At 41.1% G+C, this 26,114-nt stretch overlaps 1 protein-coding gene across 1 annotated transcript in view; it reads right to left on the bottom strand.

Moving 5' to 3' along the window:
- Nucleotides 1-219: 219 nt before the first annotated feature.
- The window catches only part of gcn1 (GCN1 activator of EIF2AK4), a 194,863-nt gene continuing 168,968 nt past the window's right edge, over nt 220-26,114 (bottom strand). The window contains 7 exon segments of the mRNA XM_034169713.1: nt 220-612; nt 651-792; nt 5,057-5,278; nt 12,703-12,813; nt 13,374-13,522; nt 23,512-23,608; nt 25,419-25,533. Of these exon segments, the coding sequence (XP_034025604.1) occupies nt 667-792; nt 5,057-5,278; nt 12,703-12,813; nt 13,374-13,522; nt 23,512-23,608; nt 25,419-25,533 (820 nt within the window). The 3' untranslated portion in view covers nt 220-612; nt 651-666.

The raw sequence follows: 26,114 nt of genomic DNA, 5'->3' as shown, positions 1-26,114 counted from the left end.
CTCTTTATGGGCCTGACTGTGCCCCCCACTCCCTCTACCACCAAACAGTCACTGACTGTACATAGGCCCTGAGGTCCACTGGAATCACTGCTTATCCTTATGGTTGAACAGCGCTGCATCATTTAACAGCTACAGCTTAATTTTATTTTAATTTATATTTAATTTTATTCAGTAAGCTCAAAGCCGACTGATTAAAAAAACAGGCTGTTTTTCACCACGCTCTGAAATAAAGGTCTTTATTTTGTATTGCCTTTTTACAACCGTATGACTGAATCATATGTAACGCAGACAAAACCCGCACACAAACTCAAACATGATACCGCTGCTGTTTCAGTGTGTAATCATGCTGCAAATAATCATGGAAAAATAATTCAGCAAATATTTAATTTTGAAAAGATGACTGGTCTCAGATCTTTTTGAAAAATCTAGCTGTGTACAGAACAACTAGCAGGACACCTTCTTCTACAATGTGGGACAAAAGATAAGATTTGGACATTGTGTGCATAGGTGGCAAAAACAAAAAACTTTAAAGGAACAAAAGCTCATCAACGCTGGGACTCCAGTCATGGTGTTTGGTCTGGATGTGTTGGCAGCACGGGTCTGTGTTTGTGGGATCTGATCAAACAGAGCTGTGATGAGTCTGTCTAACGTGTCAGTCCTGCACCATCATGTCAGGATGGTGTCGTCTATCTCTTCATTGGAGTCTGGAAGGCTGGCAATTTTCTTTAAGGATCGGCGGTGGCACTCTGACAGCAGGTCGTTACTTGCTGAGTCCAGAATGGTGGCAATGCTCTGAAACACAGAAGAACCAAAAACAAATTCTGTACCATTTCATCAGCGTCAGTCTTACATAGAAAAGTCAGATGTATGGATGGTCTTCTGGCTCGCCACAGGCTCATATGGTAACGGTTCAGAGTGCTGCTGCTGGAGCTGCGACCAGGACAAGACGAGTCCGTGTTTTAACCTTTACGATCACACGTCTGACTATCACAAAATTACAGAGAATTTTATTGCTGCTAAAGTATTTATTTTGGAAAGATTCCAAAGTTATTGCAGATGACGTGAAGGAGGAAGTGTTAACTGGGAACGCAGGATTTCCCCATTTACAGCTACAGAAATAATTTTTTTTTAAATAAAGCTCCTTTTGGCAAACAAAGTAAAAAAAAAAAAAAGCCGCAGTTGTATCTGACAGTGGTACTGACGACTGACACAGCAAACCTGAGAGGAGGCGGTCTTAGTCGTCCAGCACATATCCTACAAAATGTTTGTGTGAAACATCCAGACTTTATCCAGGTCCTTCTGATGATAGCTGTGTCGGTCACCGTCACTCATTCCGTTCTATGTCATTTTTCTGCCACTTTTACTCACAACAAGGCACCGCAGTCTCGTTTGAACCCTGAGTGATATCGCCGGATTTGACCACTTATGGGGACCTCCGTTCTGTTGCGCAATATATACACAACATAACTTCACACGGATAAATGGTGTACTATTTTGATTTCAGCTGCAATCACCCAAGTAGTCGCAAATTTTTTGTTTATTTGTTTTCGGTTCCCAGCGCAGAAGAAAAGACGAGGCGAATGGGAGACATCGTGTTGGTAAGTGTTAGCCTACACAGCTAACCAGAATAGCTCCGTTCTCTCGCCCGCAAAACCGTCTCAATATGTTTGAGCTAGGGCTGCAGCTATTGATTATTTTAGTAATCGAGTATTCTATTCTGGCGATTAATACAGTAATCGGATAAAAAGTACTTTTGCATTTTTAAACAACATCAACAGTCCAGGTCTCTCCCTAAGCAATGGCATAATGTTGCTGTGCCATCACACAGACTGTCAAATTTACCCCCAATCTCAATTCTGTTTTGTACCCCTTCCCCTTGGCCCTACCCCTACCCCTTCACCTTACCCCTGTAAAACAAGGGGTAAGATGAAGGGGTATGCCCCTAGCCCTATGAATTGAGACACCCCTCTGCCTTAGGAGAAAAAAAAAATGCCCATGTCAAACTGCCGTCTTCACTGTTTGTTAACATGGCAACCGAAATGCAACTTGTTGCAGTAGCCCGTTTGCTCTTTTTATTTTCTCGCCTTTCTGCGTAAATGCAAAGAAATAGAAGTCGCAGATTTCTTTGACGCAATCATGTCATGTTAATTTAATTAATTTGTAATTTATAATAATAATAATTAATAGTAGTAATAATTAATTAGCAATTGATTAATGTTAATAATACTTAATCAATATTAGTAAGAATTAATATTGTTTGATTAATCATTAATTGATTGATTAGTAATTAATTCATTAGTAATTAAAATAAACACTTGAAATATATCAGTCTGTGTGCAATGAATGTATACATTACACAAGTTTCAGTTTTTGAATGGAATTACTGAAATAAATCAACTTTTTCATGATATTCTAATTATACGACCAGCACCTGTATGTATGTTTTGGGCTGCATCTAGTTCTGTTAACCTTATAGTTCTTTTTCAAATTCTCCCATTTTTTGCGTCCAGCCCTATTTCCTTTAGAAATTTCCTTGACAAATAATATCAGTCTGTTAGGACGTCAGGTTATGTGATACACATATACCTGTGTGTGTATATATTTTCCAACTTACTCCCATTGGTGAAACGTCTCATTTTCTGCCTGAAAGCTTATTAGGAAACGAGTGTGCTCAGGGCTCCCTGTTTGTTTACAAAATACACACACGTTACAGACCTTGAAATCCAACAGCAGGGGTCGCTATTATCCAAAGATTTCTGAACATACAAATTAACGTGCTTATCTTTTATCATGATTTTCTCCATTGTGAGATATAAAAGTGTCTTATCGTAGCGTTCGTGTGTATGTGCATTATAACGCCTCATTGCATGAGCAACGTTACAATATTCTTCAGAACGACAATATACGCAACATGCATCCAGCAGCATACACGTTGCTGTCAGACAACTGCCTGTAAAGTTGTTTGGCAAGTTATAACTTTCTAAACAGCGTAATTTGTAATGAAAGCCGCTTCATTTGTGCGGCTCTTTCGGTGCCATGTTTGTTTTTTCGGAGACAGCGGTAAGCTCCTCCTACCCCTCCAAACGGAGTGTGCATCCAGATTCACTCCAAATGGAGGGGTTTGAAGCCCTCTGCCTTCCCCTCAGCGTCGCTCCAAGAAGAGAATTGAGACACCCCTCTGTCTCTCGTGCCCGAGCAAAACAGAGGGGAAGGGGTAAGGGGTAGAATTGAGATTCAGTCTTAGTGTATCCCTTTCTGTTTTCCTGGGTAATTATTTATTTTTTCACATCTTTACAAGTTTTGGATCGTTCCTGGTATCAGGAACTCAGCCAAAGTCTTGACATTTTGCTGAAATGGTGATGGGATGTGGCTTTCTGTTTCTTGTTTTCCCCAACTTGCAAAATTTAACCAAGTTTTTTTTTTAAGGTTAGTGGATTGGGTCACTGTGTAATTTTTTTTTTTAAATCCCTCTTTCTCTGCGATTCAGCAGATGCATTTCAGCTGGAGGGTGAACATGTAACCCTCACAGTCAGTTTTTTATTATTATTTTATTTAAGTTACCGTGTTTGTGAAGTGTTGTGTGTTGCCCAAAAAGCAAAAATGAAAGTGAAACACTCAGTGCAAGTCTGAGCAAAACACAGAAGAAAGAGAGGACTTCTTTCTTTCAGAGACTGTCAGTGTGGCCGGGGCTGGTGTGACCTCCTCACACCGGGCAGAAAGAGGCAGCAGCCGGCCACCGCGCAAATAAACTCTCCTCACATAGAGCAGAGAGCAGGCAGCGGACGAAACAATGTGTTTTTTAAAAACAGACAAACACACTGCTTTGCTTTAAGCAGTAAGCTATTTCAGATGATCCGCGTGGACCCTCTTTCTCCTAAAAGACTTTAATTTACTCTGTATGTCGCGTTGGAAAGCTATAGCTTTAGTGCTAATTTGATTAGCTCCTACACAAGCTATGCGCATGCTCTAGTCTTCTTCTGTTTGTTTTTCTTGGAATGTTACAGCACCACACACAGGCCTGACATATGTACTGCAACGTTAAATGAAGCCTCGAGGCACAGAATTTGCCTCAAAAAGTTTTTGTAATTGAATTACTCAACGAATCGTTTCAGCCTAATTTGAGCTCCAGGTCATAAACAAAACCACAACACATGTCCACTTTCCCACTGCATCGTCACTTTTTCTTTGCATGTAAACCCCCCCCCAAAAAAAACATTGAAAATGTCGTGGTTGCTCCTCCAGAATGAGAGAAATGACATAATATGCGTCATATTTTAGCACCCGCCCTCAAACGAGACTGCGGTGCCCAATTAAGTTTCTGGTCCGTGAAGCTAACAGCAGCATATATTTCCTAGCAGTGTTCTTTACCTCTCAAACAGCATGCTGGGTAAACTGGGTTTAACCCACATGGTTCAAGATTCAAAAATTTTTCCTGAAAAGGTGAAATGTATCAAATCTGTGAAATAAAACAGTGAATCCTTTATTTGAATGCTATGAAACAAACTATCGTGGTGACAAGAAACTTTATGACTTAATCCTAAATAAATTTCAAATAGTTTACAGCTTTAAAGCTGTAATGCTGACTTATAAAGTCTAACGGTCGAGCACGCTCCTACGTGGTAGATCTCATTCCCGGCTCGCACTCCGCCTTCCCAGAATGCTGACGGATGACTGTATGACAGAAGACGTCAGCGTTTTCTCTTGAATCCTGCACCTGTTCTCTGGAACAGCCCGCTTCTCTCAAACCTTTAAAATTCAGATTTAAGTTGCCTCTGCTCTCACAGACTTATGTGCCACTCTGTTTGTTCTGGAAATACATGGGGGACAATTTTGTCTTATTAAATTTTAGGGTTTGGTGTCAATGAAAAGTGGTTTATTAGTTTAATTAATTTAATTCTGTACAGATTTTTAGTTTCAATGTGTGTTTTTTTTTTTTACTTAGCCTCATGTTATTCAATTGTGTATTTGATGTGAAAGCACCAGAAGATTATTACACATGGTGTGAGTACAAAACAAAATGTAAGTAAATACACACTGATGCAGTAAGCAGTCTGACCTGCATAGTTTCCTCTCCCTGGCGAAGTCGGAGCAGGTTGACGATGGTGTGCTCGCTCTGGGCTCTGACGCTGGTGTTCTTGTCTTTGGTATTGTCGAGCAGACTCTTAAGCAGTGGCTTGATGAGTGTGAGCTCCATCAGGGGGGTACTCAGGTCTTTGAAGACCCACCACAGGACGCGCTCCGACACCAGTCTGATGTCACTGGACTGATTCTGAAGACACTGCACAGGTGTACAGACACAGGAAAAAATGCTCATCACTTTTCATCTTCACATACAGTTTCTATCCGCTGAATGGGAAAAAACTTCCATTAAAATCTTTCAGTATTAATTCCAGAGTTACTCGCATGGGCGTAGCTGATACATTTAGAAATTTATGGTTTATTTTACAGTTGAAAGGCTTAGCGTTGCCATACATTTCCAAGTTTGCCGTAGTAGAGGAGCGAGAGCGCAAGAGGGAGAGAGACAAAGGGAGAGAGGACTTAATTTCTAATTTTTACTGTCCAGTGGGGTTAAAAAAGTATTTAGTCAGTCCCTGATTGTGCAAGTTCTCCTACTTAGACAGACGAGAGAGGTCTGTAATTTTCAACATAGGTATACTTCAACTAGAGACAAAATGAGAAAAAAAATCCAGGAAATCACATTGTAGGATTTTAAAAGAATTTATTTGTAAATTATGGTGGAAAATAAGTATTTGGTCAATAACAAAAGTTCAACTCAACACTTTGTAACATAATGTTTGTTGGCAATGACAGAGGTCAAACATTTCCTGTAAGTCTTCACCAGGTTTGCGCACACTGTAGTTGGTATTTTGGTCCATTCATCCATGCAGATCTCCTCTAGAGCAGTGATGTTTTGGGGCTGTCGCTGGGCAACACGGACTTTCAACTCCCTCAACAAATTTTCTATGGGGTTGAGGTCTGGAGCAGAGCCACTCCTTTGTTGCCTGAGCGATGTGTTTGGGATCATTGTCATGCTGGAAAACCCATCCACGTTGCATCTTCAATGGTCTCACTGATGGAAGGAGGTTTTGGCTTAAAATCTCATGATACATGGCCTGTTCATTCTTCCCTTAACACAGACCGGTCATCCTGTCCCCTTTGCAGAAAAACAGCCCCAAAGCATGATGTTTCCACCCCCATGCTTCACAGTAGATATGGCGTTCGTGGAATGCAACTCAGCATTCGTCTTCCTCCAAACAAGTTGCAAGGTCTCCTACTTAGAAAGATGAGAGAGGTCTGTAATTTTTAACATAGGTACAACATAGGTACACTTCATGAGACAAAATGAGAAAAAAAAAAAATTAAAAACAGAAAATCACATTGTAAGATTTTTAAAGAATTTATTTGTAAACTATGGTGGAAAATAAGTATTTGGTCAATAACAAAAGTTCAACTTAATACTTTGTAACATAATCTTTGTTGGCAATGACAGAGGTCAAACGTTTAAGTCTTCACCAGGTTTGCACACACTGTAGCTGATATTTTGGCCATTCCTCCATGCAGATCTCCTCTAGAGCAGTGATGTTTTGGGGCTGTCGCTGGGCAACATGGACTCTCAACTCCCTTAACAAATTTTCTATGGCGTTGAGGTCTGGAGACTGGTTCGGCCACTCCAGGACCTTGAAATGCTTTTTATGGAGCCACTCCGTCATTGCCCAAGCGGTGTGTTTGGGATCATTGTCATTCTGGAAGACCCAGCCACATTGCATCTTCAATGCTCTCACTGATGGAAGGAGGCTTAAAGTCTTTTTGGCATAAAGTCTCACGATACATGGCCATGTTCATTCTTCCCTTAACACGGATCGGTCATCCTGTCCCCTTTGCAGAAAAACAGCCCCAAAGCATGATGTTTCCACCCCCATGCTTCACAGTAGATATGGCGTTCGTGAAATGCAACTCAGCATTCGTCTTCCTCCAAACACGAGTTGAGTTTTTAACAAAATGTTCTATTTTGGTTTCATCTGACCACATGATATTGTCCCAATCCTCTTCTGGATCATCCATATGCTCTCTGGCAAACTTCAGACGGGCCTGGACATGTACTGTCTTAAGAAGGGGGACACGCCTGGCACTGCAGGATTTGAGTCCCTCTCTGCGTAGTGTGTAGCCTTTGTTACTTTGGTCCCAGCTCTCTGCAGGTCATTCATCAGGTCCCTCCGTATAGTTCTGGGATTTTTGTTCACCGTTCTCATGATCATTTTGACCTCACGGGATGAGATCTTGCGTGGAGCCCCAGATAGAGGGAGATTATCAGTGGTCTTGTATGTCTTCCATTTTCTTACAATTGCTCCCACAGTTGATTTATTCACACCAACCTGCTTGACTATTGTAGATTCACTCTTCCCAGCCTGATGGACGTCTACAATGTTCTTCCTGGTGTCCTTCGACAGCTCTTTGGTCTTGGCCATGGTTGAGTTTAGAGTCTGACTGTTTGAGGCTGTGGACAGGTGTCTTTTATACAGATAATGAGTTCCAACAGGTGCCATTAATACAGCTAACAGGTGGACAGAAGAGCTTCTTAAAGAAGTTACAGGTCTGTGAGAGCCAGAAATCTTGCTTGTTTGTGGGTGAACAAATACTTATTTTCCACCATAATTTACAAATAAAGTCTTTAATAATCCTACAGTGTGATTTTCTGGATTTTTCCCCCCCATTTTGTCTCTCATAATTGAAGTGTACCTATGATGAAAATTACAGATCTCTCTCGTCTGTCTAAGTAGGAGAACTTGCACAATCAGGGGCTGACTAAATACTTTTTGGCCCCACTGTAACACTTACTTTGACAATGTAAACATGTTTCCCGTGTCAATAAAGCTCCACTGAAACTGAAAATTGAGAAGGAGAGAGACAGACAGAGTAGGAGAGAGCGCAGTCTTTTCTATAAAAGTCTATAAAAACAAGCCTATAAACGTACATTTAAAAGAGTACCTAATTCTTTCACCAAAACATCAAAACTAAGCTTGCCTCTTAGATGTGCCTTCTGTCAAATTGAACTTTCAGGTCTCCTTTTTTAAGAAAATCCTCCTCTAAACACTTAATCATGAAGCTGTATATAATATGATAATAACAATATTAATGTAAACAGAGCTCTGGTATTGAAATAGCATCGGTATCAGTAGATATCCAAATTCAGGTATCGGGAGCGGAAGTGAAAAAATGTGCATCAGTGCATCCCTACTTTAAAGGCGCTTCAATGTGCTTTTTCTTCAGCACGAGTCCTGTGTGGTGAACGTGCATACAGGCCAAGGTGGCTGAGTGCACTATCATTTTCCTTGAAACAATTGTAGCTGCTAATTCCATATCTTTCTGAAGCAGTCCTTTGCTCTTGGATGACTCCTCTGATCATTCTTTTCACTCCTGTCAGAAATCTTGTGAGGAGTACCTGGTCGTGGTTGGTTTATGGTGGAATGATGTTCTTTCAGATTATGGCCCCACAGTGCTCAGTGGAACATTCAGAAGTTTACAAATCCTTCTGTAACCAATGCCATCACTATGTTTTGCAACAATAACGTTGAAGAGGAAGAGAGTTTTCCTCCCCACAGGTCGGATTTTTACATTTAGTGTCTGTGAGAACTGATTCCAGAGCTGCCAGCAGCTTATTTTTTGAAGTTTTCACGTCACCCATTGGTTCAAATGCATCTCATGGTTTTGCAAAAGGCGCACTCTGATTGCGCCTTTTGCAATCAAAGCTCCACTGAAACTGTTTCAGCTCCGCTCCTATGTGGAATCACAGCGGCGGCGTTTATTGCTTGCATTTGGATTACGTCAAACATTCTAAAATATGGTCTGCGTCACGCGGCCATGCAGCACTGGAACTTAATGAGCTTTTTGATGAAGATGTGTTGAAACTTCCTCCACACACCCAGGAGCACTGTGCGCGGGACGACGAGCTGAGCAGGCGCTAACGGCAAAGACGACTCATGAAGCAGTGAAGCATTTAACAGCGTCACGACTTCAATGCTTAAACGAGGCTGATCGTGCACTGCTCTGTGACATTTCTCTTTTGGTTAGCGCTTAATGTTATAGGAGGGCGCGGACTTTACCTGAGCACCCTCTGGTGGCCATTTGTGGCCGCTGAAAACATCGGCAAACTCGATACAAATACATGTAATTTGGTCATTTTCAAAGGGGTTAAACTCATCAATAAAGTCAATTTAATGTACAGTGGTTTATTTCAGGTCAGCCTGGTGTTTCAGGCAGTGAGAGCCGTCAGCTGGCTGTTAGAAGAAAGTTAGAGACAACACAAAAAAACAGCTGATTTCAGCAGACAATCAATACAGTCCGATTGTGTTTTCAGCAGGCGGCCAGTCGCAGAAGTACGAATTCTTGCCTTCAGACTTGCCACTTACCCGCAAGTGATGTGTACCAGCACCCTTCTATTAGCCAAGAATAACATGATTTCAGAGATAGAAAAGCAAAGTGATATAATAATAAAATTATTTATAAAGTGCTTTCAATCAAAGTGCTGTACAGGCAGTAAAACACAAAACACAGACAGTAAGATACAAACCAAAAGAATACTCTGCTAATGCAGGCTTCAAACAGATGCCAAATAACCAGCTTTTGCTGCAGTGTTTGGTTTTCTTTTTTACTTTTTATAAATGAATGGTGGCCAAGTGGTTAGTGCTCTTGGTTTCAGTGTGGCAGGTTCCCAGTTCAAACCCCACCCCTCCCACATTTCTCCATGTAATGTGGAGTTGCGTCAGGAAGGACAGCCAGTGTTAAACTTGTGCCAAATCAACATGCAGACCCACCTTGGATCTGCTGTGAAAAACAAGGGAGCAGCCGAAGAGTCTTACTATTTCTGAACTTTTATCATTTGATAATAGAAACAAAATATACATACTAAATAACAACAAAATAAAATACAATAACCAGAGGCCGTGTCCAGGTCATAGGGTGCAGAAGGTTGTGCTGCGGAACATGCCAGTGCACAAAACATAGCACACTTACATCTTGATATTCATCCATTAAACTCATGAGCACTTATCACTGAGATCTTTCTTCATTGCCTTAATACATACACCATTTTTCTCATCTCTTTTCACCTTGTTCTGTTCAGGTGTAACTGTTTAACCATGTTGACATAGCGGTCAGCAGTAGGTCCGCCTTTCTGAAGCCTTTGTGATCGCCTTTTTGCTGGCAACTAATAAGCTCTTTAAGAGGTAAGCATCCTCTCTGTGGAGTCCATCAGGAATAAGTCCGAGGTACAAGGACATAAAAGATGTACTGATACTGAAGCCCAATACTTCAGAGGTAATATTTCCCACTTCCTTCCAGAAAGGCTTTATAACAGGACAAAACCAGAATATGTGAGTACGATCAGCCGTTACATCTCCACAGTCCCTCCAGCAGCAGAGATGGGTGCCAGTTCTATTTCAGTCCTCTGACTGCCAGAGGGTGGTGTTTAGGACCTGGATTAGTACAGAGGTCATCCAGAATTCATAGAACCGTAGTTACATACATAACTATCAATTTCTGTTTGGAGGTGATGAAGAGACGGATCAAGTTTTTCCAGCAAACATCTCTCCACGTCCATGAACTTGCTGATTAAGCCAGTGTCGCAGACCGAACGGCCCCCCCCTCAAAAATCGTTCCGCCTATCTTCACTGCGCATGCGTCATTTCGGACCACAGCAGCACGCAGTTCTTGAAGAGATAAATATTCGAATTTTGAACTGTGGTCCACTAAAAACCAGGAACTTCCCGACGTGCTGACACTGGACAATAAGAAGAAGGAAGTGTGTCAGCTCCGGAACCATTATCTTAATTGTCCCATGAATTTATGGATTTTTAAAGGCTACTGACATCCCCGTGGTTCGAGTCGGAGCTGCACCATGTTTTTGGTGTCAGAACGGTTATTCTCACCGGCAGAATCTTTTTCGATTAGCAGGTGGAAACACTTATATTGACGAGCGCGCACACAGACTGTAGTGTGGATTCTCCACTCCACACAGACGCAGAACTGACTATTTTCACTTCATTTTATTTGATTTTATTGTTTTTGGATCATGGGAATTTCATCACGTGCAGACTAAAATGTTCGGAGCAGACAAGGAACTGCGAGTCTTTTAACTTGAACCACAAAGCGGCCCGCTGTGGAACAAGAGGATCCATTCACAGCAGAGACTCGAACGATCAGACGCAATGAACAGATTACACTTGCAGCGGACCATGTCGGTTGTGGATCAGTACAGCAGAGACTTGAACCATCATGGACTTTTGTTCTGCCAGGACAACAAATTAAAATATTTTCACACGTTTTCATCAAAATGAAGATGATCTAACTGAAACGGACAGGTAAGTCTATATTATTTTCTCCTTGTGCGAATGGTTTTAATATTTTATTTTAGTTATACTATTCAAGAAGGAAACAATATTTATTTTAAAAATAGTTGATATTTTCAGTCCCTCGTGACATTTTTAAGATTTAAATGTACCTTTTTCTCAGAAAAAAGTCATAAATAAAAACAAATCCACACCATCACCAAAACATTTTTTAAATCAGTTGATTAAATCAAAGTATCATTCTCCTGCTGAAATCACCTGCATTATTCATTCATTTATTTATTTGTTTATTTTATAATCACCATTCTGTCTTCTGAACTCTACCAATATCATCACTGTAGTCAGACTGCAGGTTTTCCTCCATGTTTCGTCTCCCTCATTGTCATCTAAAAATGGCTCAAACCCATAAAGCTTATTCAGACACACGTTCAGACTGGATAAAAAAAAAAAAAAAAAAAAAAAAGCTCCACACAAAAAAGAAAAAAGTCTCCACAGAAAAAAGTAATCCGAAAAACAGCTCGACCTACGCCGTCTTTATAATTAATTTGGGTTTGAATCAGCAGGTGTCGTTCTGGTGATGACGTAGCAACAATATGTCCACGGCTGAGGGCTGAAATAGAGCGCAGGCGTCAGACAGCTGTAGTTTATGCTTCACCTGTGCACTTATCATTGACTTTTATTGTTCAGAATGTTTTAGAATATCAACATTTCATCATTTTTAGTGGTTATTTGTGCACATTTTTTGGTGTCACCTACACCTTAATGTCCACATATCATCAGACACAACAGGGTTATTCCCTAAATATGAGTCTGGGTTGCAGCAGTGCTGTTTTGACAACCTTGAAATTTTACAACAGTTGTGTAAAAACTGTGTTCTCAGTACCGATCTGCACTTCTGGCTGTAGAAGAACTAGTGCCATCACATCTTCAGAGTTTGGTTTAGACCTGGTACACAATCTTCATTTGAAGGCTTAACTTTGGTTGGTTTCAAATTGATTTCCAGACAGAAACCTGCTGGATTTTGCAGTCAGACACGGGAAAGTCTGACTCCTGCGCCGTAATTCATTCAACACGTGCACACAAATACATACAGCGGCAAAGGCTCCGCTCCCGTCAACCAACAGCACTTTGTCTCCTCTTGTACTCTGATTATACTGCAATACTGTTGTTACTGATGCAGTTGTTACTTTGCAAACAACTGACTGTGACAATAATTCAGTGTTTCACAATATTATGTCAACTTTATGATTAATCCACAGTTCATATATGTGCCAAACATACACGTGCACACTTATACTTCAGAAGATACGACAGCTAACCTGTGATGACTGGATGGTTAAGATTATTCATGCTTTACCTTGACAAAATGTGTGATAAAGCGCTGCGGAACGGTGCTGTCCTTCTCAGATCGGAGCTCGTGTCTCATCAGGTATCCCATTGCCCTGATCCCACTGGTTGCTATGGGTATCTGAAAAATGAAAAGAGCTCCGACGTCACAATTTGTACTGTCAGATAAAAACAACGTGGCTGGAGGACAACAAGCTTTGACATCCTCCAACCAGAAGTCATGATTATATCTGAATTTAGAAGGTGGCTGGATTAGCAGTACTTAATGTGCCAAATCAACGTGCAGATCCACCTCGGATGTGCTGTGGCTACCCGCAGAGAAACAAGGGAGAAGCTGAAGGGACTTATTATCCAAGGTTAATGGTAAAAAAAAAAAAAGCAATATTAATCACTGAACAAAATAAAGATAAAGAAGAAAAGCAAGCATGAAGTAAAAACCAAGAAAGAAAGAAAAAGAAAGCAAGTTAACCATAAAACCTAGTGAACGGGGGTGGGGGTGGCTATGAATGACTACTTTGGTCTGGAACTCCATACTGGCTCTTTATTTTTATTTTTTTGAACAAACAATGGGTTGTAACTCTACGTCATACAGTTGTGATCAAAACTTTACATACCCCGGCAGAATTTGTCTTTTTTTTGGCCGTAGCTTCGATTCTGTGCTCAGACAGTGCACGTCCTTACCCTATCAGCAGCGGCGTTGGCCAGGATGGTTTCTGTTACAGTACTGTTGTACTCCTTCTCACACAGTCTGGCAGGAGCAGACTTGACTGCGATGGTGAGGGCCAAACTACGACCATGACGCACCATCCAATCCACGCCAGACATGTCCGCTAAAAAAGAAGGGGAACAAAATACCATGAACTTCATGTTTCATGTCCTGCAACCCAGGATCATTTTCATTCCCAGCTCCTGATGCGTATTTTCTATTAACTGATTTCTTGTTCAGGTCGGCACAGTGCATTAGCGGTTACCACTGTTGCCTCACAGAAAGAAGGTTGTGAGATCGCTTCCCACCTGGTCCTTTCTGTGTGGAGTTTGCATGTTCTCCCTGTGTTTGCGTGGGTTCCCTTCGGGTGCTCCGGCTTCCTCCCACTTCCACAGACATGCATGTTGGGTGAACTGGTGACTCTGTTTTTTGGGTGATACGCCTCTCCCTTCTTTCTCCAAACATAAGCAACGTCTTTATGCCCAAAAAGTCAGCAACAACAGCAGGCAGGCATGGATGGTGGTCCAGTACCTCACCAACTACAAACCCAGCATCAGAGCTGCTGAATGTAACGCCGGATTGACAGACCAGTCTATGAGCCAGTTATCAATTTTGACCTAATCAATACCACGTAAGATGATGAAACAACACTTAGAAGAATCCAGACTCAGTGTACCATGGCCTACACAAAAGTGTATGATAACCATCCCAGGGTGGTAGCTGCAGCCAGCTAGGGGTCAATGAAGAATTACACAGAGGTCAAAATGTAACAATGCTTCAATCATGTTGAAAACTATACAAAACTATGGCTTCTCCTCTCTCTGTGGAGGAAAAACTCCCTTTTAACAGGAAGAAACCTCCAGCAGAACCAGGCTCAGGGAGGGGCAGTCTTCTTCTGGGACTGGTTGGGGCTGAGGGAGAGAACCAGGAAAAAGACATGTTGTGGAAGAGAGCAGAGATCAATCACTAATGATTAAATGCAGAGTGGTGCATACAGAGCAAAAAGAGAAAAACACTCAGTGCATCATGGGAACCCCCCCAGCAGTCTAAGTCTACAGCAGCATATCTAAGGGATGGTTCAGGGTCACCTGATCCAACCCTAACGATAAGCTTTAGCAAAAAGGAAAGTTTTAAGCTTAATCTTAAAAGCAGAGAGGGTGTCTGTCTCCCTGATCTGAATTGGGAGCTGGTTCCACAGGAGAGGAGCCTGAAAGCTGAAGGCTCTGCCTCCCATTCTACTCTTACAAACCCTAGGAACTACAAGTAAGCCTGCAGTCTGAGAGCGAAGCGCTCTATTGGGGTGATATGGTACTATGAGGTCCCTACGATAAGATGAGACCTGATTATTCAAAACCTTATAAGAAAGAAGAATTTTAAATTCTATTCTGGAATTAACAGAGAGCCAATGAAGAGAAGCCAATATGGGTGAAATATGCTCTCTCCTTCTAGTCCCTGTCAGTACTCTAGCTGCAGCATTTTGAATTAACTGAAGGGTTTTCAGGGAATTCAGTTTTATCTGAATTTAAAAACAGGAAATTAGAGGTCATCCATGTCTTTATGTCTGAAAGACATTCCTGCAGTTTAACTAATTGGTGTGTGTCCTCTGGCTTCATGGACAGATAAAGTTGGGTATCATCTGCGTAACAATGAAAATTTAAGCAATGCTTTATAATAATACTGCCTAAGGGAAGCATGTATAAAGTGAATAAAATCGGTCCTAGCACAGAACCTTGTGGAACTCCATAATTAACCTTAGTCCGTGAAGAAGACTCCCCATTTACATGAACAAATTGTAATCTATTAGATAAATATGATTCAAACCACCGCAGCGCAGTGCCTTTAATACCTATGGCATGCTCTAATCTCTGTAATAAAATTTTATGGTCAACAGTATCAAAAACTGCACTAAGGTCTAACAGGACGAGCACAGAGATGAGTCCACTGTCTGAGGCCATAAGAAGATCATTTGTAACCTTCACTAATGCTGTTTCTGTACTATGATGAATTCTGAAACCTGACTGAAACTCTTCAAATAGACCATTCCTCTGCAGATGATCAGTTAACTGTTTTACAACTACCCTTTCAAGATTTTTTTAGAGAAAAGGAAGGTTGGAGATTGGTCTATAATTAGCTAAGATAGCTGGGTCGAGTGATGGCTTTTTAAGTAATGGTTTAATTACTGCCACCTTAAAAGCCTGTGGTACATAGCCAACTAATAAAGATAGATTGATCATATTTAAGATTGAAGCATTAATTAATGGTAGGGCTTCCTTGAGCAGCCTGGTAGGAATGGGGTCTAATAGACATGTTGATAGTTTGGAGGAAGTGACTAATGAAAGCAACTCAGACAGAACAATCGGAGAGAAAGAGTCTAACCAAATACCGGCATTACTGAAAGCAGCCGAACATAAAGATATGTCTTTGGGATGGTTATGAATAATTTTTTCTCTAATAGTTAAAATTTTATTTGCAAAGAAAGTCATGAAGTCATTACTCGTTAACATTAAAGGAATACTCGGCTCAATAGAGCTCTGACTCTGTCAGCCTGGCTACAGTGCTGAAAAGAAACCTGGGGTTGTTCTTATTTTCTTCAATTAGTGATGAATAGTAAGATGTCCTAGCTTTACGGAGGGCTTTTTTATAGAGCAACAGACTCTTTTTCCAGGCTAAATGAAGATCTTCTCAATTAGTGAGATGCCATTTCCTCTCCAGCTTACGGGTTATCTGCTTTAAGCTGCGAGTTTGTGGGTTATACCACAGAGTCAGGCACTTCTGATTTAAGGCTCTCTTTTTCAGAGGAGCTACAGCATCCAAAGTTGTGCTCAATGAGGATGTAAAGCTATTGACGAGATAATGTATCTCACTCATAGAGGTTAGGTAGCTACTCTGCACTGTGTTGGTATATGGCATTGGAGAACATAAAGAAGGAATCATATCCTTAAACCTAGTTACAGCGCTTTCAGAAAGACTTCTACTGTAATGAAACTTATTCCCCACTGCTGGGTAGTCCATTAAAGTAAATGTAAATGTTATTAAGAAATGATCAGACAAAAAGGGGTTTTCAGGGAATACTGTTAAGTCTTCAATTTCTATGCCATATGTCAGAACAAGATCTAAAGTGTGGCTAAAGTGGTGGGTGGGCTCATTTACATTTTGAGCGAAGCCAACTGAGTCTAATAATAGATTAAATGCAGTGTTGAGGCTGTCATTCTCAGCATCTATGTGGATGTTAAAATCACCCACTATAATTATCTTATCTGAGCTAAGCACTAAGTCAGACAAAAGCTCTAAAAATTCACAGAGAAACTCACAGTAACGACCAGGTGGACGATAGATAACAACAAATAAAGCTGGTTTTTGGGACTTCCAATTTGGATGGACAAGACTAAGAGTCAAGCTTTCAAATTAATTAAAGCTCTGTCTGGGTTTTTGATTAATTAATAAACTGGAGTGTAAGATTGCTGCTAATCCTCCGCCTCGGCCCGTGCTACGAGTGTTCTGACAGTTAGTGTGACTCGGGGGTGTTGACTCATTTAACCTAACATATTCATCCTGCTGTAACCAGGTTTCTGTAAGGCAGAATAAATCAATATGTTGATCAATTATTATATCATTTACTAACAGGGACTTAGAAGAGAGACACATAATGTTTAATAAAGCACATTTAACTGTTTTAGTCTGTGGTGCAGTTGAAAGTGTTATATTATTTTTTCTTTTTGAATTTAAATAGATAAATAGTAAATAGATTTTTACTGGTTATTGGTGGTCTGGGAGCAGGCACCGTCTCTACGGGGATGGGGTATTGGGGGGATGGCAGGGGGAGAGAAGCTGCAGAGAGGTGTGTAAGATTACAACTCTGCTTCCTGGTCCCAACCCTGGATAGTCACGATTTGGAGGGTTTAATAAAATAAAATTGGCCAGATTTCTAGAGATCAAAGGCACATGACAGCCTGCCTGGAGTTTGCCAAAAGGCACCTGAAGGACTCTCAGACTATGAGAAACAAAATTCTCTGGTCTGATGAGACAAAGACTGAACTCTTTGGCGTGAATGCCAGGCGTCATGTTTGGAGGAAACCAGGCACCATCCCTACAGTGAAGCATGGTGGTGGCAGAATCATGCTGTGGGGATGTTTTTCAGCAGCAGGAACTGGGAGACTAGTGAGGATTGAGGGAAAGATGAATGCAGCAATGTACAGAGACATCCTGGATGAAAACCTGCTCCAGGGCGCTCTTGACCTCAGAGTGGGGTGACGGTTCATCTTTCAGTAGGACAATGACCCTAAGCACACAGCCAAAATATCAAAGGAGTAGCTTCAGGACATTTCTGTGAATGTCCTTGAGTGGCCTTGGGTGGAGAGATCTGAAAATGTCTGTGCACTGACGCTCCCCATCCAACCTGATGGAGCTTGAGAGGTGCTGCAAAGAGGAATGGGAAAAACTGCGGAAGGAAAGGTGCATCAAGCTTGTGGCATCATATTCAAGAAGACTTGAGGCCATAATTGCTGCCAAAGGTGCATCAACAAAGTATTGAGCAAAGGGTGTGAATACTTATGGACACCTGATTTTTTGTTTGTTTTTTTATTTTTAATAAATCTGCACAATTTTTTTTTTTTTATTTTTTTTTTTAAGTTTTTCATGTTGTCATTATGGGGTGTTGTGAGTAGAATTTTAAGAGGAAAAAAAATGAATTTACTCCATTTTGGCATAAGGATACAATGTGGAAAAAGTCAAGCGTTGTGAATACTTACGGATGCACTCTAAGTACCACTCCAGCTCTTGACACTTGTAAGTCTACTGTGTTACATCACCTTTCCTTCTAACAACACTCACAACAGTTTGGGAACTGAGGATACTAATTGTTGAAGCTTTGTAGGTGGAATTCTTTCCCATTCTTGCTTGATGTACAACTTCAGTTGTTCAACAGTCCGGGGTCTCCGTTGTCATATTTTGCGCTTCACATTTTCAGTGGGTGACAGGTCTGGACTGCAGGCAGGCCAGTCTAGTACCCGCACTCTTTTACTACGAAGCCACGCTGTTGTAACACATGCAGAATGTGTCTTGGCATTGTCTTGCTGAAATAAGCAGGGACGTCCCTGAAAAAGATGTTGCTTGGATGGCAGCATGTGTTGCTCCAAAACCTGGATGTACTTTTCAGCATTGATGGTGCCATCACAGACGTGTAAGTTGTCCATGCCATGGGCCCTAACACACCCCCATACCATCACAGATGCTGGCTTTTGAACTTTGCGCTGGTAACAATATGGATGGTCTTTTTCCTCTTTTGTCCGGAGAACACAACGTCCATGATTTCCAAAAACAATTTTAAATGTGCACTCATCAGACCACAGCACACTTTCTCACTTTGCATCTGTGCATTTCGAATGAGCTCGGGCCCAGAGAAAGTGGAGGTGTTTCTGGATCTTGTTGATGTATGGCTTTCGCTTTGCATGGTAGAGTTTTAACTTGGACTTGTAGATGTAGTGACGAACTGTGTTAACTAACAATGGTTTTCTAAAGTGTTCCTGAGCCCACGTGGTAAGATCCTTTACACAATGATGTCGGTTTTTAATGCAGTCCCGCCTGAGGGATCGAAGGTCACGGGCATTCAATGTTGGTTTTCGGCCTTGCCACTTAAGCTGCGTTTACACATAACGACGACAAGTCACGAATGCCACGAAGTATACATTCTTGGCCACTGATCACGAATGTGATGATTTGGGTAAGAGGCGTCAGGTGTCCTCAGGAACTGCTGCAACCTGTTACCACGTGTTATGATTAATGGCACATGTTGCTGGAGAATTATCAGGAACCATTACGCGTGGTCAAGAATAGTGTTCTGCGCATCGTTAACTTCTGTCACGTTGTGAATGAGGTGAATTGTCTCCACACACACACACACACACCCATATTCATCCAACTGTTGCTAACAATTCAGATCTGCATGCATAGTTGGGCTCTGTGCTATGGAGTGGTGCAGAGAGGAGGAAGAGGAGGAGGAGACGGACAGAGCTAGATGTGTGGCTTCATGCGGCTCTCATCTCGCGCGTTTTCCCAAAACATCAGGTACATGCAGCAGGTGGAACACCTGCAGGAGCGCACTGAGCACTGAAATGAGACTTTTAGCCGACTTGGTGTCAGCAATCAAACTGAATGCGGTGCAGCAGGGTTTAATTATGCGCACGCTTCTTCCTCCGCCGGACTGGAGGAGGTGCAGAGATGTTTGACTGCACGTGAGTCTCCTCTCACTCCTCTCAGACTCGTCCTCCTGCTCAATAACAGCAGGTGGAACACCTGCAGGAGTGTCCTGGGGAGCCTCAGCAGGAACTGTGGAACGACACTTGGCTGACTTCGCGTCACTGTTCCTCTTCGGTATACTGCATCAAACTGAATGCTGTGGAGCTGAGTTTAATTGTGTGCACGTCACAGAAAACTGATTCGTCGGGGCGCGCAGTAAAATGTGACGGCACGTTACAAGTCGTGTCAAAACCTGACAGTTTCCGTGTCACTTCGTAATAACGCGTGACAGTTTGCGCTCCAAGAACCATCACAGGAACCACTACGAACGTTGTCACATTCTATTAAGGATCAATACTCATCAAGACGGATCAACACGCTCAGTTGCGACCTCTACGACATGAGGCGAAATGAGGGTGGTGTGTGACATTCGTGGAAGATTTTTTGACAGTTAAAAACATGCTCCACAAATAACAAGAATATCACGCACCACCACGCACTATTAAGAAACTTATTCAGATGCGTTAATCACATTAAGAATGTCAGGAATGTGTCAAGAATGATAGAAAAATGACATTCGTAACGCGTCTTGCTCATGTGTAAACACACCATAATGTGTAGAAAGATCTCCAGGTTGTCTGAATCTTCTGATTATATTGTCAAATCCAATCAAATCAATTTTATTTATATAGCGCCAAATCACAACAACAGTTGCCCCAAGGCGCTTTATATTGCAAGGCAAAAGCCATACAATAATCACAGAAAAACCCCAACGGACAAAAACAACCCCCTATGAGCAAGCACTTGGCGACAAAAATGACTCCAAGATTTCTCACAGTATTACTAGAGGTCAGGGTAATGCCATCCAGAGTAAGGATCTGGTTCGACACCATGTTTCTAAGATTTGAGGGTCCAAGTACAATAACTTCAGTTTTATCTGAATTTAAAAGCAGGAAATTAGAGGTCATCGATGTCTTTATGACTAAGACAATCCTGCAGTTTAACTAATTGGTGTGTGTCCTCTGGCTTCATGGATAGATAAAGCTGGGTATCATCTGCGTAACAATGAAAATGTAAGCAATGCCGTCTAATAATACTGCCTAAGGGAAGCATGTATAAAGTGAATAAAATTGGTCCTAGCACAGAACCTTGTAGAACTCCATAATTAACCTTAGCCCGTGAAGAAGACTCCCCATTTACATGAACAAATTGTAATCTATTAGATAAATATGATTCAAACCACCGCAGCGCAGTGCCTTTAATACCTATGGCATGCTCTAATCTCTGTAATAAAATTTTATGGTCAACAGTATCAAAAGCAGCACTAAGGTCTAACAGAACAAGCACAGAGATGAGTCCACTGTCTGAGGCCATAAGAAGATCATTTGTAACCTTCACTAATGCTGTTTCTGTACTATGATGAATTATAAACCCTGACTGAAACTCTTCAAATAGACCATTCCTCTGCAGATGATCAGTTAGCTGTTTTACAACTACCCTTTAAAGAATTTTTGAGAGAAAAGGAAGGTTGGAGATTGGCCTATAATTAGCTAAGATAGCTGGGTCAAGTGATGGCTTTTTAAGTAATGGTTTAATTACTGCCACCTTAAAAGCCTGTGGTACATAGCAAACTAATAAAGATAGATTGATCATATTTAAGATCGAAGCATTAATTAATGGTAGGGCTTCCTTGAGCAGCCTGGTAGGAATGGGGTCTAACAGACATGTTGATGGTTTGGATGAAGTAACTAATGAAAATAACTCAGACAGAACAATCGGAGAGAAAGAGTCTAACCAAATACCAGCATCACTGAAAGCAGCCAAAGATAACGATACGTCTTTGGGATGGTTATGAGTAATTTTTTCTCTAATAGTTAAAACTTTATTAGCAAAGAAAGTCATGAAGTCATTACTAGTTAAAGTTAAAGGAATACTTGGCTCAATAGAGCTCTGACTCTGTCAGCCTGGCTACAGTGCTGAAAAGAAACCTGGGGTTGTTCTTATTTTCTTCAATTAGTGATGAGTAGTAAGATGTCCTAGCTTTACGGAGGGCTTTTTTATAGAGCAACAGACTCTTTTTCCAGGCTAAGTGAAGATCTTCTAAATTAGTGAGACGCCATTTCCTCTCCAACTTACGGGTTATCTGCTTTAAGCTGCGAGTTTATGAGTTATACCACAGAGTCAGGCACTTCTGATTTAAAGCTCTCTTTTTCAGAGGAGCTACAGCATCCAAAGTTGTCTTCAATGAGGATGTAAAAGTACTGACGAGATACTCTATCGCACTTACAGAGTTTAGGTAGCTACTCTGCACTGTGTTGGTATATGGCATTAGAGAACATAAAGAAGGAATCATATCCTTAAACCTAGTTACAGCGCTTTCTGAAAGACTTCTAGTGTAATGAAACTTATTCCCCACTGCTGGGTAGTCCATCAGATTAAATGTAAATGTTATTAAGAAATGATCAGACAGAAGGGAGTTTTCAGGGAATACTGTTAAGTCTTCAATTTCCATACCATAAGTCAGAACAAGATCTAAGATATGATTAAAGTGGTGGGTGGACTCATTTACATTTTGAGCAAAGCCAATTGAGTCTAATAATAGATTAAATGCGGTGTTGAGGCTGTCATTCTCAGCATCTGTGTGGATGTTAAAATTGCCCACTATAATTATCTTATCTGAGCTAAGCACTAAGTCAGACAAAAGGTCTGAAAATTCACAGAGAAACTCACAGTAACAACCAGGTGGATGATAGATAACAAATAAAACTGGTTTTTGGGACTTCCAATTTGGATGGACAAGACAAAGAGTCAAGCTTTCAAATGAATTAAAGCTCTGTCTGGGTTTTTGATTAATTAATAAGCTGGAATGGAAGATTGCTGCTAATCCTCCGCCTCGGCCCGTGCTACGAGCGTTCTGGCAGTTAGTGTGACTCGGGGGTGTTGACTCATTTAAACTAACATATTCATCCTGCTGTAACCAGGTTTCTGTAAGGCAGAATAAATCAATATGTTGATCAATTATTATATCATTTACTAACAGGGACTTAGAAGAGAGAGACCTAATGTTTAATAGACCACATTTAACTGTTTTAGTCTGTGGTGCAGTTGAAGGTGCTATATTATTTTTTCTTTTTGAATTTTTATGCTTAAATAGATTTTTGCTGGTTATTGGTGGTCTGGGAGCAGGCACCGTCTCTACGGGGATGGGGTAATGAGGGGATCACGCTCTGGGGATGTTTTGCTGCCAGTGGGGGGGGACTACTTCCAAATTCTTCAAAGTCACCATCAATTAAAAAGCTAGATGGTTGAAACTTGACCACATTTGGCTGTTCCACCAGAACAATGATCCTAAACACACATCAAACTGGTTGTGGGTTGTATAAAGCAGGCAATGTCAGCTTCTGGAAAGGTCTTCCTAAAGCCCTCACCTGATTTGTGGACTATCCTTAAAATCCACGTCCGTACGAGGAAACCAACCAATTTAAATGAACTCTACCAATTCTGCCAAGACGACGAGTCAAATATACATCCAGAATTATGCCAGAAGCTTGTTGATGGCTACCAATAGCGCCTGGTTGGCTAAGGCTTGCTAAGGGACATTTAACCAAATATTGAGGGCGTATGTCTGTATTTGAGCATGTATGTATAATTTTGACCCTGTGTGGATTAGAGAAGATCCAAAATAAATTCAAACTTGTGCACCAGATTCTTGTTGTTTAAAGTCATTAATGATGTTTGCTGTACAATCACTCCACTCTGACAAAAGGACAGTTGAAGGACATCATTAAAACCCATTACCATGACATCCATGATGAGTGCAGTTAAACTTCAGACTGTAACATGTGAGTGGTTCAGTGATGTGACCGTGCAGAGGAATACCTAAGATGTGCTGAAGTAAGACACTCTTCAGCTCCTCGTCTGACAGGAAGGCACACAGCTCACCAACACAGCCAGCTGAAGCCATACGAGTTGCATCCTGTGCACACGCACCAGACAGACAGTTTTTTTTTTTAAATGTCATTTATTTTCAAAGTACCACTGAGAAAACCACATCCTCTCCATCTGACATCTGTGTTCACCGCTGCTGATCAGCTTAGTGTCAAAGTTCTCTGAATCTTTAATACTTTAGTGGATTTTACAGCTATTCTGGGCCACAAGGTTAGGCAGGAAACTGCGTTTCAATGCCCAGAAATGGACGGTGCATCCAGAAAGTATTCACAGCGCTGCACATTTTACACATTTTTTTACAGCCTTATTCCAAAATGGATGAAATTAAATTTTCCTCAAAGTTCTACACACAATACCCCATAATAAGAATGTGAAAGGTTTTTGAGATGCTTGCAAATATATTAAAACCACACGTCCATAAATATTCACAGTCTTTGCCATGAAGCGCAACACTGAGCTCAGGTGCCTCCTGTTTCCACTGATCCTGCTTGAGATGTTTCTACAGCTTAACTGGAGTCCACCTGGGGTAAATTCAGTTGCTAGGACATGACTTAGAAGCTGGCCGCCCATCTAACTGAGTGATCGGGGGAGAAGTGCCTCAGTCAGTGGGGTGACCAAGAACCCGATGATCACTGTGTGAGAGCTCCAGCATTCCTCTGTGGAGAGAGGAGAACCTTCAGAAGGACAACTATGAGGTCTGTTAGAAAAGTATCGGACCTTTTTATTTTTTGCAAAAACCATATGGACTTGCGAGTCATTTTGACTGGTTTTAGATGCATTGAAAGCAAGAATAATAGACAAAAAAATTACACTTATGTTGTAATATCATAGTTCTTTTTTGCATGTTTCTGTCTAAGTTTATAAAAAATAATATTAAAAAGTTTAAAAACATTAATATTTGATGGATATAACATTTGCTCTCTTCTTCAAAAATGACACACTGTACCTTTAATCCAGTAAGACAGAGTTTTTCTGTCATGTTGACAGTTTATTTATTTATTTATTTCAACATTTCTGAGTGGGATTGCATACTTTTTTAATCAATATAACCCCTAATTGTCTTGTTTGAGAAGAGCTTTATCTGGATTGATTTGATTGTCAGATCAGAATCAGAAACAAATTTATTGCCAAGTAAGTTATCACATTCAAGTAATTTTATCTGGTGTCATTGGTGCATAAACAACAATAAGAGAACTTAAAAAATACTTCTGCAAGAAGTAAAGCAGTAAATCTGCTCTTTTAAAGATGAAACCTTTTTTCACACTTTACTGTTTCACTGAGGCTGTGTGGTGATGAACGTTTATTAAAATTGCTTCGTTTTTTTTTTTTACAGCTTGTAGTGCATAAATCCGCTGCTTCACACTGATTCCTCCTCCTCCTCCCTCTGTGAGGGAACGAGAAACTCGTCAATCTCACATTGTCTTTACAGCTTATTTGAGCAAACTTTGGAAACATGAAGACTTTCAACTGTAAAATAGCCTTAATTTCTGAATATATCAGGAGCTATGCAGGCAGAAGGAGCTCTTTTTATTGGAAGACTCTGACAGAGTTTTTGTTGTTTCACTGAGAGATGCTGTTGCTCTGCTCGGCGCACTGCCGGCGAGGGAGGGACGAGCAGACAGCAAGTCCGTTCAGCACAAACACAGACTGGCTGCATTAGAAACCTCCCCATCCCTACCTGAGAGCAGGGCACAGTATAACGACACTGTGATAACAGTATAATGGCGCAACGCCGTTGTTCCATTGTCTGGGGAGAACCCTGAGGCTGTAACATAACACAATGTGGAAAAACTGAAGCACTGTGAATACTTTCTGGATGCACGGTAGCTCTGCCATACCTCATCATGACCCAGCATGCCGAGTAATGTGGTGATGATGTTCTTGCGAATGCCTGGATCCACCTTAGCCCCGGCCCCCTGAATGACAAACCTTAGTGCTTGGAGCATGGTCTCCCTGAGAGGAGAAAGACAGCACAAAACCACAACATCATTTGTAAACCTTTAAGCATATATACACATTATTGTTTTTGTTTTTTTAATGCAACATAACATGCAGTGTTACATTTTTGACTTTTATTTAATCCAGTTCTTCTAGACAGACTCTTTTTAATTCTTAAGTAAAGTTTTAAGTCAGACTAGACACTTCACAGGAAGTCTGACATGTTGTTCTCATGACATTTGTCTTTGTACGTAATCATTTGTTCACACCCACCTCTCCACTGAAATTTCAAATGTCTTTATGTATACAGCACATAATGATGACACACATTCCTGACATAAACTCAATTTCATCAAACGATGGATTAACAGCTTCACAACAGTAACTGAGAAATGCATAACTTAGTAAAATGATGCCGGACAATCTAGTACTTGTAGGAAGGGTGTGCGTGATTTTGGTTCAGGTCTGTTTTGAATCATACACTGAATAAAGTAGGAGTGGCTTAATGCACAAAACTCTCTAAAATCTCCGTCCTCGAAACGTCACCCATTCACCCCATGAAGATGATTTTTTTTTCTTTTTTGCACACCCACTGA

This window comes from Thalassophryne amazonica, chromosome 5 (genome assembly GCF_902500255.1).
Source record: "Thalassophryne amazonica chromosome 5, fThaAma1.1, whole genome shotgun sequence".
NCBI classification, from domain to species: Eukaryota; Metazoa; Chordata; class Actinopteri; order Batrachoidiformes; family Batrachoididae; genus Thalassophryne; species Thalassophryne amazonica.
Note: the sequence above shows the minus strand (reverse complement) of the source record. Positions and strands in the feature narration are given on the sequence as shown.